General features: G+C 38.4%; 1 protein-coding gene across 9 annotated transcripts in view; it reads right to left on the reverse strand.

Moving 5' to 3' along the window:
• The window catches only part of hectd1 (HECT domain E3 ubiquitin protein ligase 1), a 69,789-nt gene extending 51,852 nt beyond the window's left edge, over positions 1-17,937 (reverse strand). For 4 of the 9 annotated variants that reach the window (XM_008103401.3, XM_008103402.3, XM_008103405.3 and 1 more), the window contains exons 1-4: positions 17,562-17,936; positions 10,514-10,777; positions 5,321-5,555; positions 282-509 (exon numbers count right to left, since the gene is read on the reverse strand). In XM_008103401.3, the coding sequence (XP_008101608.2) occupies positions 282-509; positions 5,321-5,555; positions 10,514-10,653 (603 nt within the window). In that variant the 5' untranslated portion in view covers positions 10,654-10,777; positions 17,562-17,936. Of the gene's footprint in view, positions 1-281; positions 510-5,320; positions 5,556-10,513; positions 10,778-17,561 lie in introns of all 9 variants that reach the window. The other 5 variants (XM_008103408.3, XM_008103404.3, XM_008103407.3 and 2 more) reach the window with 2 other exon arrangements.
• Between the last annotated feature and the right edge of the window lie 1,662 nt (positions 17,938-19,599).

A 19,599-nucleotide genomic window follows, 5' to 3' on the forward strand; every position in this document is an offset into this window, starting at 1 on the left:
AACACAGTAATTACTACATAGCATTACTGTGTATTGAACTACTTTTTCTGTCAAATTTGTTGTATAACATGATATGTTGGTGCTTAATTTGTAAAATCATAACCTAATTTAATGTTTAATAGGCTTTTCCTTAATCTCTCCTTATTATCCAACATATTCGCTTATCCAACGTTCTGCCGGCCCGTTTACGTTGGATAAGTGAGACTCTACTGTATTAAATTTGTGTCAAGCTACATACAGTTCTGCCAATCTTAGCATTAAATTAGTTCTGAATAGTTTACCTGATGGTCCTCATGTTTTAATAGACTTGAGAGGGATTCAACACAGATCTCTAAAGAAGAATCCTGAGGTTCCATTTTCCCACAGAGTCTGGATACCACAGCCATTGCAGAATGCAAAGTATCTTTATGAACCAGATGTCCACTGTCACGAATAAAGGTTAGAACACAGTTCAACCCACCAGCTTCAAACACAGCACCAGATTCACGGGTACAGATGAGTTCCAATACCTGGAGTGAAAACAGAAATATGATGAAAAAAACTAAACAAAATAGATGTTTCTTCTTTCTCACTATCCTAATATCTATTCATATTTTATTTTAAAATATTACTAGTTACATTTTACATCTACCACCATGCACAGGAAATGTTACTGTGCTGTCTAATAAGAAAGCAGGACACAAAGATAACATGCACGAATAAAAAAATAGATAAAGATACTGGAGAATAAAACCCTCTACATAAACTTTTGGAATGATAAAGAATATAATAAAAGACCAAACAATGCACCAAGATAAAATGTTAGACAGATCCTTGTTTTAGTCTCCTGTTTTTAATACTTTATGCTGTATGTTGATTATTATGATGGTTTTATTGATATTGATCTTTTACTGTTGGAATAATTGTTTTATCGTTTTATTGTTGTATGTTTCGGGCTTGGTCCCCATGTAAGCTGCTCCGAGTCCCCACTAGGGAGATGGGGCGGGGTATAAAAATAAAGTTATTATTATTATTATTAAATGGGGCAAATGATACCACATGACAGTATCTGACTAAAGTATATCCAATTTGGGAAAAGATTTTTGAACTACAGTCAGCCCTTCACATTTGGAGTTTCAATCTTAACAGATTTTATTATTTGTGGGTCTGCTGCTCTCTCAAAGTCTACCAGTGTGCATACTTTGTGGGGTGGTTGGCAAGCTATTTGCTGCTTACGCCCTCTCCCTAGAGCTTTTGAGAGAGGAGGTAAGCAGGAAAGGGATTGTCAACCACACCAGTAAAATTTGCTGGTGTGTAAGTTTCAAATGGCAATTGGCAAATTCTTTGCTGTTTTCCCCTCTTCCTATGGCTTTAGGAAGAGGGGTATGCAGTGAAGGGCTTACCAAATGCTTTCTGAAGTCTACAAACCAGCAGACGTTGGTGAAACGTGCATGGTGACTAAAATCGTCATTACTCTGCTTCCTGAAGCCGCAGGGAGCACACTAGCAGAGATTTCATTCACTATCCACCCACCAAAGCCTGCTAGCTTGTAGATTTCGGAGTGGGTGGATGGTAACTGAAATCATCACTACTCTACTTTTTGAGGCTTCAGCAAACAAAGTACTGACAATCTTAACCACCAACCACTCCCATCCAAAACCTATAAACTAGCAGACCAGGAGGGGGACTGATGGTGAGAAGTAAAAACGGGTACTATTGTGTCTTCCCTGAAGCCAGAGAAGCAGTTCAGTGGCAATTTCAGTAACTGTCTAGTTCCCACCAATGTCTGCTGGTTGGTTACTACTCGGCTCCTCACCGTTTTGGAAAGGCACAACAGTAACCTACAACCTGCTGGCTGTACAAGGAAGCCTTGCTCTGCTCCCAGAGATATTCATGTTTGTTTGTTTTTTACATTTATGAGGGTTCGCCACTGCTAAACTCCACAAATGTGGAAGACTATAGTGTGAACAACCAGATTAATTTAAGAATTTTGTTTTTAGAACTCAATTTACTCATGTCAGCATAACTGTATGAGTTATAACATAAGGATAAGTGCAAAGTCCTACTCTGCACAAACCTACTGAAATAAATTATACGTATTAAAATCTAATGATCCCATGGGTCTACTCTAAGGACTAACAATATATTTAGTTCATTCTTTAATTATATTTCTTTAATACAGTATATATTTCAAAACAACTCCTAATTTGAACCATGCAAAGTTCTGGCATATATGGTTTTAGGAGTCTCAAATTTCAAGACATAAAAGAGAAGTTGCACAATGCTCTGCAGATGATCTGGTGATTACAGTGTGGAGGGATGGGTGTGTTGTTTTTGTGATGTGTGCTGGGGAAAGCTTTTAATTTCATTGTACAATGTACAATGTCAATAAAGTTATTCTATTCTAGCTTCAAATACCATCCTTCTGACTTTCCAACATTTTGTTGTCACAACCTAGAACTGAAATGGATTTTATTCACCTTGTTACCACTTTAATAAGGCACTCAATACACAAAGGTGTAATTTTTTTTTATTGTGCTACGAATTTATTGTAGCAAAAAAAACCCAAATGACACTTGTTGACTGATTCACACTCTTTGCTGTGATGTTCCTAAAGAAGCTCTGGTGCAATCTATTGCCTCCAAAACTAAACCCAGTGAAATCTAATCCCAGGGCCACAAGATCTCAGATTAAAGGCACATGTTTCTTGAGGGCCCAAAGTTTGTTGAAAAGCTTATTTATACAAACTACGGTACTTTGTAAAGACGAAGAAACTTACAAAATATGTTGGAACAAAATTGTGCAAGAAGCATCAACCAGGTTGGGCTATTAAAAATTATTATTTAACTAGCATCAGCCCTCAAAGTTCTTTGATATCGCTTTCTCAAAATAAAAGTTGATTTTACATAGTGACCACTTTGAAAAAAGCTATTTGACTTTGCAATATAGATGCAATATACCTAAAACTAACTTTTCCTCACTAAATTACATTCCACTGCTTTTGTGAATTGTTTATAATAGATGACTCAGTAGAGTAGTCAAAATAATAGCATACATATGTACTGAAGGTAAAGTAGATTAATGGAAAGTATGGCTTTGATAGTCCTATTTGGTAGTATATATGGTCTTCCACATTCATGGGATTTAGGGGCAGAAGAAGCCCATAAAAGTGGGAAAACTATGGAAAACTATGGGAAAAAAGCAATCACCTCCCAAATCCCCATACCACAGAAGCTAGAGAAACAATTTGCAAGAGACAGTGGCTGCTCTGCCTCGCCCCACCACTTTGGAAGAGGCAAAGCAAAGGTACCTGGCAAACCATTTCCAAAACTTGAAACATTGAAATTTGGGAAGTAGTTTTGAAGAGGCAATGGCTGCTTAACTTCCCCCAAAGTCGTTGGGTGACACAGAGCAGCCACAATGTCCCAAACTTTTCAGCAACAAGTCAGAAAGTGGTTTGCCAGGAAGATTGCTGCTCTTCCACCTCCATGGAAAAATCAGGGAGGGCAAAGTAGTAACGATAGCCTGCCAACTACCCCCCTGAAGCCTATGCAGCAGCTGGTTTTCAGGAATGGTTGGCAAGAGAGAGCAGTGATCACACAGCCGCCTCAGGAATGTAACGAATGTAATGTAGCAGCTGTGGTGATCACTGGTATCCTCCCTCCTCCCTCATGAGAGGGTGTGGCAAATCCACAGGTAATTAAATTTGCAAATGCCAAATGGGCAAATGCGGAGGCCTGACTGTAGAACACTGAGGTTCGCATTCTGTCAATGAAAATATTAAGTTTTAAGTTTATTTGTCATGCCAGATGAAAGAATACAACACATCCATCCGCTCTTACTCTCTCCTTGAGCCACCTACATATTCAATGTTAAAAGAACACGAGGGACTCGGTTCTTACAGAATTTTCTAATTAATCTCTTTTCTAAAAAGGCAGGGGAATAACTCACCTAGCTGGCCAGGCAGGATAAAAAAAACTGTTAGGAAAAGGGAAGGAATCTAACTGAAGTAACTGAAAAAGAAGGTAGGCTTCTATCTGTTTAGCTGAAACACAGGGATTATCCTAGTAAGGTGGATTGCATCTTCCTGCCATCCTGAGAATGGAATTTTCCTAGACCTCCCAAGGTCTTGAAGAGATCCAAGAGGGTGACATCTGTCCTCTTCCTAAGGACAGCTAGCTTCCTGATAATCCCTTATCCTCTCCTGTCCACTGAATGGCTGTGTGATACTCAGACACAAAACATGTGGTGCAAGTGTGTATGAAATGGGACAAAATATAACAAAATGGGACAAAATATAACTATGTCTACTGGTACAATATGCCTGTGTGATGCAAAGAAGCCTCTACTAAAAAACAAAACTATGAAGATAAATCCAAGTATCTTCTCTTTCTTTAAAGGTGGCCATGACCTCTCTGCCGTGTTCATGTTTATTTGGAAGTGTGACAGATGTGACTCTTCCTACATTATAAGTGTTCAATTTGCCAAGTATTAGCACCCCACTAGTCAGCCCCAGCTACGTAGACATATTCAATCGATTGTTGAATGGTGAGTCAATATAGAGAGACTTCTAATGGATTCAATGGGTATAATTTTAGTCAGGGCTGAAATAGGATGTAGGCAACTATGTTTTAAGTATGAGGCTTTTAATAGATTTTTGAGAGCCTAGCTGGAATGTTTTTCTTGAAACTATGAGAAATTGTGAAAGAAACCTCGGTGTTTTCTTCAGAAACTTTGAGCCTTTTGTGAAATAACTGCAGATACACTACACTGAATACGTCGAAATCCTTAAAAGTTTCCCAAATCAGGTGAAAATGAGTCATTACTTCATACAGCAGCAGCTTTTGTTAATAAATTTGCTATCTAAAATTCCTACTTTGGTTAAATGTTAAGATCTGCATCAATTTTTGCTATGCAAGCAAATCATACACAAGAAACTCTTGCTAGAGACCCAGCTTGGATACAAGGGAAAAAAATCTCTACATTATCATGTGTTTTCCTACTTGTATATTTAGAACAAAATTAAAACACTGGCACTGCACTTTACAACTGACAATATATGTGATTTGTCCTAAACCAATTATTATCTCAATAAGGAAAAACATAATGCCTGATATGCCATTCCTAGAACATCCTGTTTTGAAGGAGAGTCTTTTCAGAAGGCATGTAACTCATGTTGTTTAGGGACAAATTAATGTTTTTTGTAGAAGTTTTTTTGCTTTTGATGTAATAAGAACCCCCCCCCCACACACACACACCCACACACACCAAAAAGCACCAAATCCCAGTCTTTCAACTGGGAAAGGAGAAGGTTTAACAAAGGAAAATTATTGCAACATACCTTTACACACTGCTCTGCCAGGTCCCTGCTAGTTCTGTTGTTAAGTTCAACAACTACTAAACGATTACAAAGTGCTTTGATAGCACCATCTACTCCCACAATCCTTCGGGTGCATTCTGCTGATACATCCAAATAATATGTTATGGCACGGGCTGTTACCTCCAATACATTGTCAGGAGCACTTTCATCAAGAAAAATTTTGCATAGTGCTGGCAAAAAAGTGCGAGGAGGGCATCTGAAAAGAAGATAAAAACTATCAGTCATTTGAATAATTATTCTCTATAGTATATTACTTCTTATCTACAAAGTGATTAGATTAACATCTACCCTAAACAAATGAATTAAAAACCACATTCTAATTATCACAGATAATTTTGATTGTCATTTCCATAATGTGAGCAGAATTGCTTCTTCACTCCTCTCAGAGCTTCTACTGCCTTCCACAACTGAACATGAGAGGTGAACAATAATTTGAAATGCAGTATGCAGTGCAGGCTCTGTACACAAAAAATAATGTTTGATCCAGGAGAATAACTACAGTTGCAATCAGAAAATTCTAGTTATGAACATATCAACCATATCTACAGGTGTACTAGAAAAGGTAATTTACACCACACAACTGCACTGTGTTCAGAATACTACTATGCATTTTATAAACTCAACAGAAGAACTATGTCTTATTTCAGTTGTACAATCTCATGCTCACAATTAGACTAAATAAATGAAATAATTCAAAGTAAATAAATCTCTACAGTTATTAGAGATTAGTTTTGTCTGCAGTCTGAAATTACTATGATAGAAATAATTTTTTGATCTGGACACCTTCAAATTAATATTTCCTTTACATATTTAAACATTTCATTTGATACGTTTTTAGATAGACAGTGTGGGAGCTTGCCTTAATGACAGAGGTTAGTTCTCTGCCTTGTGTGATGGATAAAATGTGCAGAGATCTCAAAGATGGACAATGCTATGTGTAAGATTACGGCTGAATCCTGTGATACCTGCTACATTTATTTTTGCATTCCTGGATTTTCTAATATGCCAATCACTATAAAGTCAGGGGCAGGGTAAATTGAGGATAAAATATGGCAATTCTCTCCCCTGAAAAAATTCCAGGTTTATTAACTCTGCTTTAAAACATATGTTTTTTGACTGCCAAAAAGCCCCCAGTCTAAAAGTGGATTGTACAAAACAAAACATTTATCTTGAAGGCTGATATCCTACAATTGATCACTGAGTCTGAAAACTGGCTCTAAGAGCTTCAGAGCTTTCCAATTCCTGCACTACATACTGTTGAAAGACCATATTAATGGAAGAACACACATTTTTTCAAGCAAAAATCCTGGACTCAATCTTCAGCGTCTTCAGGTAACGCTGGAAAGATCAATTTCCAACTTGTGGCCAATCAATGTAAATAATACTTTTAAACATATACAATGGACTGTATGTAAATCAGCTAGACTGCAGAAAGAATGTTTAAACATTAACACATGGAGTTCTACCTGTGAATTTCATTAATCCAATGGTTCTCAAGTCTTTTGTTTTTTACTTTACCAGCCAGAATTCAAGACAGCATTGATAACGGGCAATTACTTTGAGAGGCCAATCCACAAACATCTGGGGAACTAAAGGTGAAAAACTAATGCTGCAATCCAATGGTGTACTCCAGTGTTAATACTATAGTAATTGGCTACTTTTATTGTATACCATCCGTTGAGTGCATCTCTTTGAAGACATTTACAACAAGAACTTGCAAAATGAAATTATTTAAAGAGGTATCTGGTTTATATTTTTAAATGGTGATTTTGAATTTGTTATTTGTTTAATGTGTTATATGAATTTGGGCACAGCTGCTACTCTGGTTTATTTCTCTCCTAACAAGACAGAGACACAATTCACAAGCACACCGAATATGCATCATGGATTTTGCCTTTGTAGGGAGAGAACCAAACCATAATAGCATCTTCATCCTGATTAGCACAACATGATAAACAAATCATGATTTGTTCAGCTGCTCCCACTGTAAGTGAGAGTGATGGGACAACATACAACAGCATGTTACTTATTCACAGCAAACCATAATTCCCACTAATGTCTATCTTACCATATGACTAGTATTAATCATATATCACTGCAGGAATTGAATAGCAGAATTTTAACATAATCGTAATTATAATTGTAGCTATTCAATTCAATGTAGTGTATGTTAAATTGCATCGAAACACTGCCATATGTTAGCTGCTCTGAGTCCCTCAATGAGGGAGTGAGGGCAGGATATAAAACAATATAAATAAATAAATACAGTATCAACTTCGTTTCTTTCCAAAATGTAGCAGTAAGTCACTTGAAAATGAATGAAATAAGGGTTATGGAATAGACACAAGGCATTGCTGTGAACAATTAAAACATTATCAACATTCAAATTCATTTTTGCATAATTGTCATTAGAATCATAGAGTTAGAAGTGACCTCATGGGCCATCCAGTCCAACCCCCTGCCAAGAAGCAGGAAAATCGCATTTAAAGCATCCCCATTGTTCCTTTATTTTCTCAAATATCTTTTCATGCTAACTATATGTACACACATCTGAGAATTATAAATAACCTTATCTGAAGAAATCCAGGACAGTAAAAATGTGCTGGGAGGATACAGTAAGGTCACATTAATAAATGTAGTGTTTGCACATGAAATATTAGGTCATGATCAAGGAAAGTATAGGACTATCCTCTATACAGTCGTCACTGTATTTTCTAACATAAATTCAGAGGAGGGCAACTAAAATGATGAAGGGTCTGGAGAACAAGCCCTATGAAGAGCAGCTTAAAGAGCTGGACATGTTTAGCCTGCAGAAGAGAAGGCTGAGGGGAGACATGATAGCCATGTATAAATATGTGAGGGGAAGTCACAGGGAGGAGGGAGCAAGCTTGTTTCTGCCGCCCTGGAGACTAGGACGCGGAACAATGGCTTCAAACTACAGGAAAGGAGATTCTACCTGAACATTAGGAAGAACTTCCTCACTGTGAGAGTTGTTCAACAGTGGAACTCTCTGCCCTGAAGTATAGTGGAGGCTCCTTCTTTGGAGGCTTTTAAGCAGAGGCTGGATGGCCATCTGTCGGGAGTGCTTTGAATGTGATTTTCCTGCTTCTTGGTAAGGGGTTGGACTGGATGGCCCGTGAGGTCTCTTCCAACTCTATGATTCTATGAAATTCAGTTTTCCAGAACATTGTAAAACATACCAAAGTCATGAAATGGCCAGTACACATTAAATGTAATCCATACTAGTGCAAGCCATTCGGCCCATCAAAGTTTATGGCTCCAGAGCCTGAAATGTCTTTATTTTTACTAAAATGATGTTTAGTGGCAGAAAACTGACTTGAAACATACAAGGAAATAACCCATTATGTAAGACAGAAATGAGTAAATAGTGGATATTGGGTAAACATAAGTGAGTCAGAAGAAGTACAGGTACAAGCAACATGTCACTGTCAAGATGCTTCTTGACTACAACTTCAATCAGCCTAACCATCATAGCTAGTTGAGAAGATATTGGGAAATATAGTCCAACATATGGGAGGACCACAAAGGCTACAACTTACATTCTACTCAATAATTTACACAAAAAAAGTGAGTGAAGAGTGCTAATCTGTGATTCTCAGTCTCTCTTGAGCCTCATGTTTGTTCATTTGCAATGCAAGGCTGGAGCTGGGAAATGGTAGAATCCAAGCTCTTTCATTCTCTCTCCACCCCTTCAAAACAGTATACATTACATGTATTCCCCCCCCCCCGAAAATGGAAAACATTTGATTATGAAAAATAGAAATTATTAATAAGCAGTCCACATGATTCATTGTTGACTAAAAATTAAAATTAAAGAGAATGACTGAAGTGATGTAAGAGTATTGCTTGTATCATGTTTTTAGAATGATAATAGTTTTACAGAGTTATCTAAAATCACACTATGTGGTTTTTAACTAATTTGATTTCATTCTACCATAGTCCAAAGTTCATAATATGTATCATTCATTTTTCTGCTTTTCCCTTAACAGCTGTGGCTTGCAAAGCTCTCGTTTACGGTACCACACTTATGATCACAAATATATTATTTCTTAAACTTTATGTAAATTAAGAAGATGGAAGTAATATTGGCACAGAATCTCTACACCACAAAGTAGAGGTAAAGCATTCATACTGCATTTCCCCGCTAAACTTTGTGGTTTCTAGAGTTGGCTAGTCACAACAAAGAGTTTATTTACTCTTGGCAGATGTATTTCATTAAATCTGGGAAGCTTTGCTAACTTATAAAAAAAAGTTTACTGCTCAGAAGAAAAAAAATGAAGTCTTAGTGCTCTAATAAAAATGACTCTTAAAAATCCCATTAGTCTCACAGAGGTACTTATTAAAACTTTGCAATTACCTCTGAAGTTGACAACAATTAAAAACATCTGATTTAATAAATGTCCCAAGTTTTCCATAAGAATGACACAATTTAGATTTTAAAAAATTTCAACTCTGTTGCTCAGAAGATTTAAAATATTTCAGAATGTTTTCTGTCTTTAAGAACACAGAAGTTGTGTTCAATAGAAATGCATTGATGGTGACCTATCATTTTCAAAATTAGCAATGCCTGAGTGTTGATCTGAATTGCATCATTTGGCCATTCCTGTTTAGTTGTGACACAATGTTCTCAGTATGCAAGGCTCTGCTAAGTCAGCAATGTGGGTTAACAGCAGTTAAATTAAAATACAATCTTAAAGGGAAATAATACTTTTAAATAGAGATTCAAGTAAAATAGAATTTTTAAGTACTCCCCCTTTCATACATTTTTTGGCCTACTGGCATACATAGTAGTGTAGCAAAAGCTGCTATAGTAGAGGATTTGAGTAAATTTCAAAAGCAGCAAACTCCCAAAGAGAAAATTACTCCAAACATTTCCAAGAGAAACAGTACTGTTCCCTGATGCCTTTGTAAGGCTACCTTTCAACCAATGTGAACGCAAGCTGCATTTACAGCTGTTATTTTTCACTATTGTAAGCACCAATTTCAATGTATATGTCACTTTGTTTACAGGAGTCTGACACGAACATGTGCTGATTATGGAATCCTAACAAAAATGTCCCAGCATGATGGGGATAAAACTGACCATTAGATATAAAGCTGCATATAACTATCAAAAGGGAAACAATTACTTACGTTTCAAAGCATCGATCCACATTATCTGACATCAAAAGCAGCATACATAACTGCTCCAATGCTATCAGCTGCATATCTCTTTCATCTCCTTGGCCCATCTGCAGCCATTCCAACAACGTGTCTGGATCCACATCTGCCATGATTTTAGAAAGTTGTCTTTTCTTAATTTAAAAAATAACCAATTTTTTGAAGAATCCAATCAGAATAACTCCAGCACTCTAGATCTTCCACTCTGAGGATGTCTTAGGTTTCTGCAGTCCTCACCTAAAAAGAAACAGAAACACATCAATGGTGTGCAACAAACTTTTTTCTGTGGAAGTGTGCAACCTTATTACAATGCATTTTAGATACAGAATACCAGGGCTATACATATTTCTACACTTCAGAAGCAACAGCTGGGTACAAAATTAATACATTATGCAAATGCTAATTAGTAGTACTCCAACAGCTTTAAGCCATTCACCACTGTCACGGCTTAAGTGATGGATCTTCAGTGATTCCAGTTTGACCCCACAGCAGTCCTTGCCATTTCATATATTGCTCAAAAGGATTCGCCAGCTTTGCAGAGCAAACATGGAAGGACAAAAATTCCCTTAACTTTGTCCATGTTGTCTTCTTTTACTGGAGAAACACCAAATTAAAATTACCCTATAGATTTGTGGATTTAGCATACTTTAATTTGCTTCCCAAAAGCCAGCATAGTACAGTACTTTTAGTACTGGACTAGGATTCCAGAAGACAAGGGATCAAATCCTGATCTGTCAAAGAAACCCACTAGGCTTCTTTGGACGGAGTAAGCTGGAGCAAGATACACTCCCTTAGCCCCAGAGAATGGCAATGGCAAACCCCCTCTGAACAAATCTCACCAAGAAAAATCTGTAATACTTTGCATTAGTGTCACCATAAGTCAGAAAAGACTTGAAAGCACACACACACAAATTGTTAGTACTAGAAATTGAAAAGATAAAAAGGTAGAGAGAACATTCAAGTGTCATCTACAACAACAACATTCTTATTTTGGAGATTTCATAGAGTATTGATGTCATGCTTTCAAACCAATATTTTCAGTTTTGACAGTTAAAACCTGCCTGGATGTACCCTTTATACCTTTGACTTATGACAACCCTATGAATAAGAGGGTCCCAAGAGCCCCTGTTATTAGCTGGTCAGTTCAGGTCTTGCAAACTCAGGACTGTGAATCAATCCACCCATAGTAAGTTTTCCTCTTTTCTTACTGCCTTCCACTTTACAAAGCATTATTACCTTTTCCAAATATTTTCCCAAGACTCAATTGGGATAATGTAATCAGCAAATTTCCCTCAAATATGCCAAATAGTGACTTAAACAACTCTGCTGCTGCTGCTGTTGTTATATTTCTTCACATTATTTCCAATGTATAGCAACCCAAAGTGACTATCTTGAGGCTTTCTCGGCAAGGTTTGTTCTATGTGGATGTACCTTTGCCTTACTCTAAGGCTGACAGAGCATGACTTGCCCAAAATCACCCAATGATTTTCTATACCTGAGCAGGGATTCAAACTGGACTCTAAAGTCATAGTCCGATGCTCAAATCCCTACTCCTGTAGCCAAAGCCAATTCAAGATACCTGAAGTCCTTCTGTATTCAGAAAAGTTTAATCATAGTTAGTGTGTTTAGGATTGCAATAAAATCATCTGATGTTACTTTTCTGCAATTTGGACCTCCATTCGGTACTTGCACTAACATCTCCTATAAGGCTTGCTGGCATTAGACACATAAGGCAGCTTATTTTAAGAAAAAAGTACATATACACTTAGGCTGGATCCACACTGCAGTTTGAAACTGCATTATATTATCTGTGTAGATTCAACCTCAGAAATGGGTGAAATATGGCATGCAGTCCACACGCACTCTAAACTAAACCTTTTTTTGCACCCTAAAATCCCTAAGATGCCTGTAAATACTTTCCAAGGTAATCTGCAATCATCCAGAAATTGCTACATGCTCTGACAAAACCAAGTAAATAAAAATGGAAATCATTCTTGATTGCTAAAAATATATTACTGCAGTATAGTGGAGGGGTGGGTAAGAAACCATCCCCCTCTTCCAATGTAGCCATCCACTCCATTTTAAGCATTTTGAAACTTTTGCATACACTTCTGAGGTGAATGAAAATTTAGCAGGCAATTTACATACAGCTTGTTTGGATTCTATGTATATTGTATTTGCATTTCATTGTGCATTTTACAACTTCTTGTGCTAGGGACTTCACTAATTTATCAATATAATACTAAATTTCTGGTTATCTTGTCCTTTTGTAATTCACTGATTTGTAAGATAAAATAGTACTTTGAGTAAAGGATCTTAAAATGTTATCCTGTACTTTACTAACACTACAGAGTCAGTGCAATATAGCTGTTTGATAGGTGGACTACGATTCTGGAGACCAAGATTTCATTCTCCACTCAGCCATGAAAACCCGTGAGCCACACATTCTCAATCCCAGGAAATCTTGCCACAGGTTTGCCTTATGGTTGCTATAAATCAGAAATGACTTGAAAACACTTAACAACAAGACCTTTACTAATGTAATGAAAATTACATTGTATCTCAGTTGTTCCCAATGTATTTTTGTTATAGTTTTCATTATTTCTTATTAATGAGCTTTTGGTAATATACAATATGGAAGGACAGCATACAGATGATGAACTGAAATATATACTTGAGAATGTCTCCACTTGCAGGTTCCTCAATTTGTTTGTTTTATTAGGAACCAAAACATTGGCACTAGTCCTATGCAACTTAATTTTATAAACTTAAAACAATATCTAGAACAATAAAATTGCCAGCCTTACTTTGCTAAGAAGGACAGAATTAAAATCTACATTTCTTTTATCATATCAGAAACTGAATTATAGTATAAAGACAACCAGATACAGATTCCCCAATCTCTAAAATACTGAGAAGATGAAGACTCCACAACTGTAAGTTTAAGCAAGAGGTGGGTAGATTTCAGGCTTGTAAAATCTACTTTGTTTTCTTCAAAAACCCTGATATCCACCAACTGGACCCAAGTGAAAAAAATAGTCTTTCAGGGGAAAATACTCCCTTAGAATCATAGAACAATTGTTTTAAGTATTAGGGACTCAAGACACTCTTTTTATTTTCTGTCAAACTATCTAATCTTCAATAGTCTAGGTTTCATTAAATAGTAGATTATATTGTTAACCGAAAGAGAGACAGAGACTCTTTTGAATCCTCTACAAGCCACCAAAAAGACCCTGGTCTTATTTTTTTTAGCTGGCCTCTGCTTTAAACTACTGCATGTTGGGCAAAGTCTCTATGTTTGTCATTGGTTAGTGATTTTAAAAGATAACATCTTTTACTGCACAGAACAAATAAGCCTGGTGTGTGTGTGTGTAAAATGTTGTGTCCGTATATGCCCTCAAGCTGTTTGTTAACTTATGACCCAATGAATTTCATATGATTTTCCTAGGCAAAGAATAGTCAAGAGGTGGTTCCTTCATCTGAAATATAGCCTACAGCACCTGGTATTAATTGATTCCCCCCCCCCCCCCCCCCACAAACTACTAACCAGGCCTGGCCCTGTTCAGTTTCCAGGATCAGATGAGATCTGGTGGCTTTACAGTATTTGTTGCTTTGTCATTTCAGACTTATGGTGAACCTATCACAGGATTTTGTGGGCAGATTTTTGTTCAGAGGGAGTTTGCCTTTGGCTTCAGTTAAGGCTGAGAGAATGTGATTTGACCAAGGCCAAGTAGTTTGACTGCTTAAACCATGATTTGAATCCTGGTCTTCAATTATTCTAATAAAGCAATCACATTACTACATCATGCCAGCCCTTCAACCAGACCTAAAAAAAAATCTCATGGATTTTAATAAAATCTACTTCTAATAAAACGTGGTTATGACTACAACAAATCCACAGGGATCCCTGCTTGTTTAAAACTTTCTAGGTAACAAAGAACATGGCCTCTATAAAGTACATATAGCACAAAAGTAAAATAATCAGTGTTACTGGTATGTATTTCAAGGACCACTACCATGCCTACAGCATATTTTACAGTGAACATTACTTCAAACTATAGGTAAAAGTAAATCATGCAGCAAAAAAGATATGTTCAACGTAAACACTCTGTAACAGTAATAAAACAGGATGAAAAAGCTCAGAGGAACGTGGTAAGCCAGACACATACTTTTCATTAAGAAGGCCCCTAAGTTCGCTTGCAATTAGAAGGATCTTAAAAAGAAGACCTGGAAAAGTACTCAAGGTCCCTGGTTAGACCATTATAATGCTGTGCTTAGCCGCATAGACCAATGACCTGGAATAAGGTAATTTCATATACAGGTTAAGTTTCCCTTATCTGGAAATCCAAAGCATATGGGTAGCTGAGTCAGGTGTGTGAGGTGTATATGAGACAGAAATCTTATGCAGATATAGAAAAATACACAAGATCCCCAGTCAAAATACTATAGTGCTTCGCTGATTATACCAATGACCTGGCATACAGTAATTTCATACGCAGATTGAATATCCCTTTTCCAGAAATCCTCAAATATAGGCAGTCCCCTAATTACAAACAAGATAGGTTCTGTAGGCTTGTTCTTAAGTTGAATTTGTTTGTAAGTCAGAACAGGCACAATTCTTAAGTGTAACTCCTGCCAAAAATTGACATTTTTAGCTTTGGACAGAACAGGGAAGGGTTAACATTCCTATGGTATATGGTTTGCTATCTGTGCCCCTATTCAGAAAATTTCCCATCTCCTTCTGTCTCTGTGATAACTGGATTTTGAAAAATTTAATTTGTTGTAGGAAACAAGAATTGGTGAAATGCTTCAGTTGAGACACCTCTTCCCCATGTCAACTCTAACAGGAGTGAATTTCCCTTCCAATGGGTAGATTTCTCTCTCTTCCTGTTATCTCAGCACAGTTCTTAACTATTATTAATTGGATATTTGTAACCCGGGGACTACCTGTACTCCAAAATTATCCACACAGGCGGCTGAGTCTGGGTCTATACTGTAGAATTAATGTAGTTTGACACAACTTTAACTTCCAGGGCTCAATGCTATGGAATCCAGGAGATCTGTAGTTTCCTGAAACTCCTATACTCACTGGCAGGGAAGGCTATTGATCTTATGATACTAAAACTCCCATAATCCATAGCATTAAGCCATGGCAGTTAAATCTCTGTAAAACAGTATTAATTCTATAGTGTAGAATATGCACCCTGACTTAGTAATACTTCTGCTTTGTGATAGTTCAGCATACACAAAACTTTGTTTTCTACACTGAACTATTAAAAAAAAACTTCATATAAAACTACCTTCAGGTTATGTGTATGAGGTGTATAGGAAATATAAATGAATTTTCTGTCTCGACTTGGTTCCCAACTTCAATATCTTATTACGGACCTCATCACACAGAGCAGTGGTTCCCAACCTTTGGGCCTCCAGGTGTTTTGGACTTCAACTCCCAGAAATCCCAGCCAGCTTACCAGCTGTTAATAACTATGGGAGCTGAAGTCCAAAATACCTGGAGGCCCAAAGGTTGGGGAACTACTGCACTAAAGCATGGATTCTGCAGAATTCTGGGGCTTGTAGTTTAGGGAGGAACCTTTAAACTGCTCAGACAGGCAGGTCCTGGGCCTTGCGGAACTACAAGTCCCAGAATTCTGCAGGAAGCAGAAACCGGATTTAAAGTGGATCCATGATTTCTGGATTATGTGATTTTAACATTTACATTAATATGTTTTTAACTTCACATTTTAATTGTCTTAACTGTTGTTACGTTTTATGATTTAATTGATAGTTATATGTTATTGCTGCTTTATGTTAGGCTTTATATGTATGTGAGGCATCAAATTTTGGCACAAATATGTTGGAAACCGCCTTGAATCCTCAAGTGACGTAAATAATAATAATAATAACAACTTTATTTTTGTACCCTGCCTCCATCTTCCCAAGGGACTGGGGGCGGCTTGCATATGGCACAAGGTGCCTAAAACAACGCATAAAATAAACACAGTACAATACAAAATAAAACCACAAGTATATAAAACAACAATTTCAAGTTAGAACAGCGCCAATAACCTATAGTGTCAAATAAATAAATCCATGCTCTGTGCAGGCATGGGCAAACTTCAGCCTTCCACGTGTTTTAGATTCCAACTCCCATAATTCCTCACAGCCGAATTATGGGAGTTGAAGTCCAAAACACTTGGAGGGTCGAAGTTTTGCCCATGCCTGCTCTAGTAGTGAGATGAGGTTGAAAGTATATCTAAGCAATTCCACAAGCTGAAAATCTCCCAAATTCAAAACACATCTGGGTCCCAACTCCAAAGTCCAAAGACAGAAGTCCAAAACACTTCGACTGAATGTATATATAAGCAATTAACACGTATTCCACAATCTGGAAATTTCCCAAATCCAAAACGCACCTGGGTCCCAATTCCAAGATATCTCACAGTCCAAAGACACTTGGGGTAAGGGATTCTCTGCCCGTATTCACAAACGCGCCCTTAGCCTACAAGGAGATTAAATAAAGCCAACTCCGGCAAGACATCCGTGTTTGGCGGACTTCTGAGTTCCTTCCTTCGAGAGGAAAACAAGTCCTACGTTGCTCAACCACAGGCTGAGAAGGGAAGAGAAAGAGAGAAGGCCACAACTCCAGGCAGTGAAGGGCAAAGGCCCTAGCTCAGGCATGGGCCAACTTCGGCCTTCCCTCCAGGTATTTTGGACTCCAACTCCCACAATTCCTAACAGGCTGTTAGGAATTGTGGGAGTTGGAGTCCAAAATACCTGGAGGGAAGGCCGAAGTTGGCCCATGCCTGCTTCAGATTCCGCAGCTTGTCCTTCCTCCCTCGAGGCCGAGAAGGCCTCGGCCGAGGGACAACCTCGCCGCTCCGGCCTGAGCGGCCTCCTTCCTTCTTTCGAAGCCGAATGCCTTTGAGGCCTACCCTCCTCCGCCAAGCCGGGGCCTCGCGTGGGCCTTCCTTCCCTCCCTGCCACTCTCGGAATCCCCTCACAGGCCTCCAACGCTTCCTACCCGGGTGGCGCCGCGGCCCTCGCGTCGTCGCCCAGCCGCAGGCCTCGCAGGGTGACCCGGCTCTGCGGCTCAGGAAAAGCCGCCGCGCTTCCTGGCCCTCTTCGTGCTCGCTTCGCCCTCGGCTTCTTCTGCTTCTCCTCCTCCTTCTCCTCCTCCTTCTCCCCCACCCGCCGCCAAGCAGCGTCAGACCCCGTCCATCTTGGCTCCCCCGGCAGGAGAGACGCGCACCGGGAAGGGAGGAGGGAAAGAAGGAAGGACGGAAGGACGGAAAGCGCCACTGGCACGACGGACAGGAGGAGGAGGAGCCCGCCGCGCAGCCGGAGCCAGAGCGGCAGCGCAGGAGAAAGAAATACGGAGGAGGCGCTGCGGAGGGAGAGGCCGGAGCCCGCCACGGACAGCGGCCCTGCCTCCCGTCTCTTCCCCCTCCGTCGTCACGGCGGGCTGCTCAGGCCTGGCTCGCCCCCTCTTCCCACTGGATACGCACCCTTAAGTGCTGAGCATTCACTCATTCTATCTAGCATGTATACACACATATAGTTTTGTGTGTGCGCATGTGTATATTCAGAATTTTGAGCTGAAAAGAGAGATATATATTCAGAGTTATAAACTGAAGAATTATATCTATATTTAGGAATATATATCTCTCTATATATATTCAGAGTTATCAACTGAAGAATTATATCTATATATTTAGGCGTATATATACTGTATCTATCTATATATATAAAAGAGTGATGGCATCACGGCAGCGGACAAAACAACAAAAGTAAACACCCCACAACCTCGAAAATTGACAGCACAACCCCTCATCCATGCCTCTAGGTTGATACAACAAAAAGAAAAGAAAAATAAAGTCCTAATCAGAGGGAGAGGAATAATTGTTTTTATCCAATTGCTGCCAGTTAGAAGGCTAAGCTCTGTTCACTTGGTGCCCTAGCAACCCACTCAGCCCAGGGGACCCTTTACCTTAACTACCACCAATTCCTCAATACTTTATTTCCCATACCACCAGACTTCACCACAGCAACGCGTGGCTGGGCACAGCTAATATATATATATATATATATACATATATTAGCTGTGCCCAGCCACGCGTTGCTGTGGCGAAGTATAGTGGTATGGGAAATACCTGGCGGAGCTTAGCCTTCTAACTGGCAGCAATTGGATAAAAACAGTTATTCCTCCCCCTCTAATTAGGACTTCATTTTTCTTTTCTTTTTGTTATATGAATGTAGAGGCATGGATGAGGGGTTGTGCTGCCACGTTTAGTGTTTCTGGGATGTGTAGTTTTGTTGTTTTGTCCTAGGCCGAAATTTCCCTTATATATATATATATATATATATATATCCAACATAAACGGGCCGGCAGAATGTTGGATAAGCGAATATGTTGGATAACAAGGAGGGATTAGGAAAAAGTCTATTAAACATCAAATTAGGTTATGATTTTACAAATTAAGCACCAAAACATCATGTTATACAACAAATTTGACAGAAAAAGTAGTTCAATATGCAGTAATGCTATGTAGTAATTACTGTATTTACGAATTTAGCACCAAAATATCATGATGTATTGAAAACATTGACTACAAAAATGCGTTGGATAATCCAGAATGTTGGATAAGCGAGTGTTGGATAAGTGAGACTCTACTGTATATATATTCAGAGTTATCAACTGAAGAATTATATAATAATGTTATTTCTTACCTGCCTCTCCTCATTGTTCAAGGTGGGTTACAAAACAATGAAAATACATTAGCACAGCAAAAACACTACAGATACGCACACTAAAATGTACCTCCATAAAAGTTACACACCAAAATGTATCTCTACAAACTACATAATAAAACACACAAAACAGAGATCAAACGAAGGATACTTAAAATTCTTGTTTAAAGACTGGGTAGGCCTTTACATGGTATATATGTGTATATATATATATATCTTCTATATATATATATATATATATATATATATATATACTAGCTGTGCCCGGCCACGCGTTGCTGTGGCTTAGTCTGGTGGTGTTGGTCAGTGTA

The sequence above is a fragment of the Anolis carolinensis genome, chromosome 1 (genome assembly GCF_035594765.1).
Source record: "Anolis carolinensis isolate JA03-04 chromosome 1, rAnoCar3.1.pri, whole genome shotgun sequence".
NCBI lineage: Eukaryota > Metazoa > Chordata > Lepidosauria > Squamata > Dactyloidae > Anolis > Anolis carolinensis.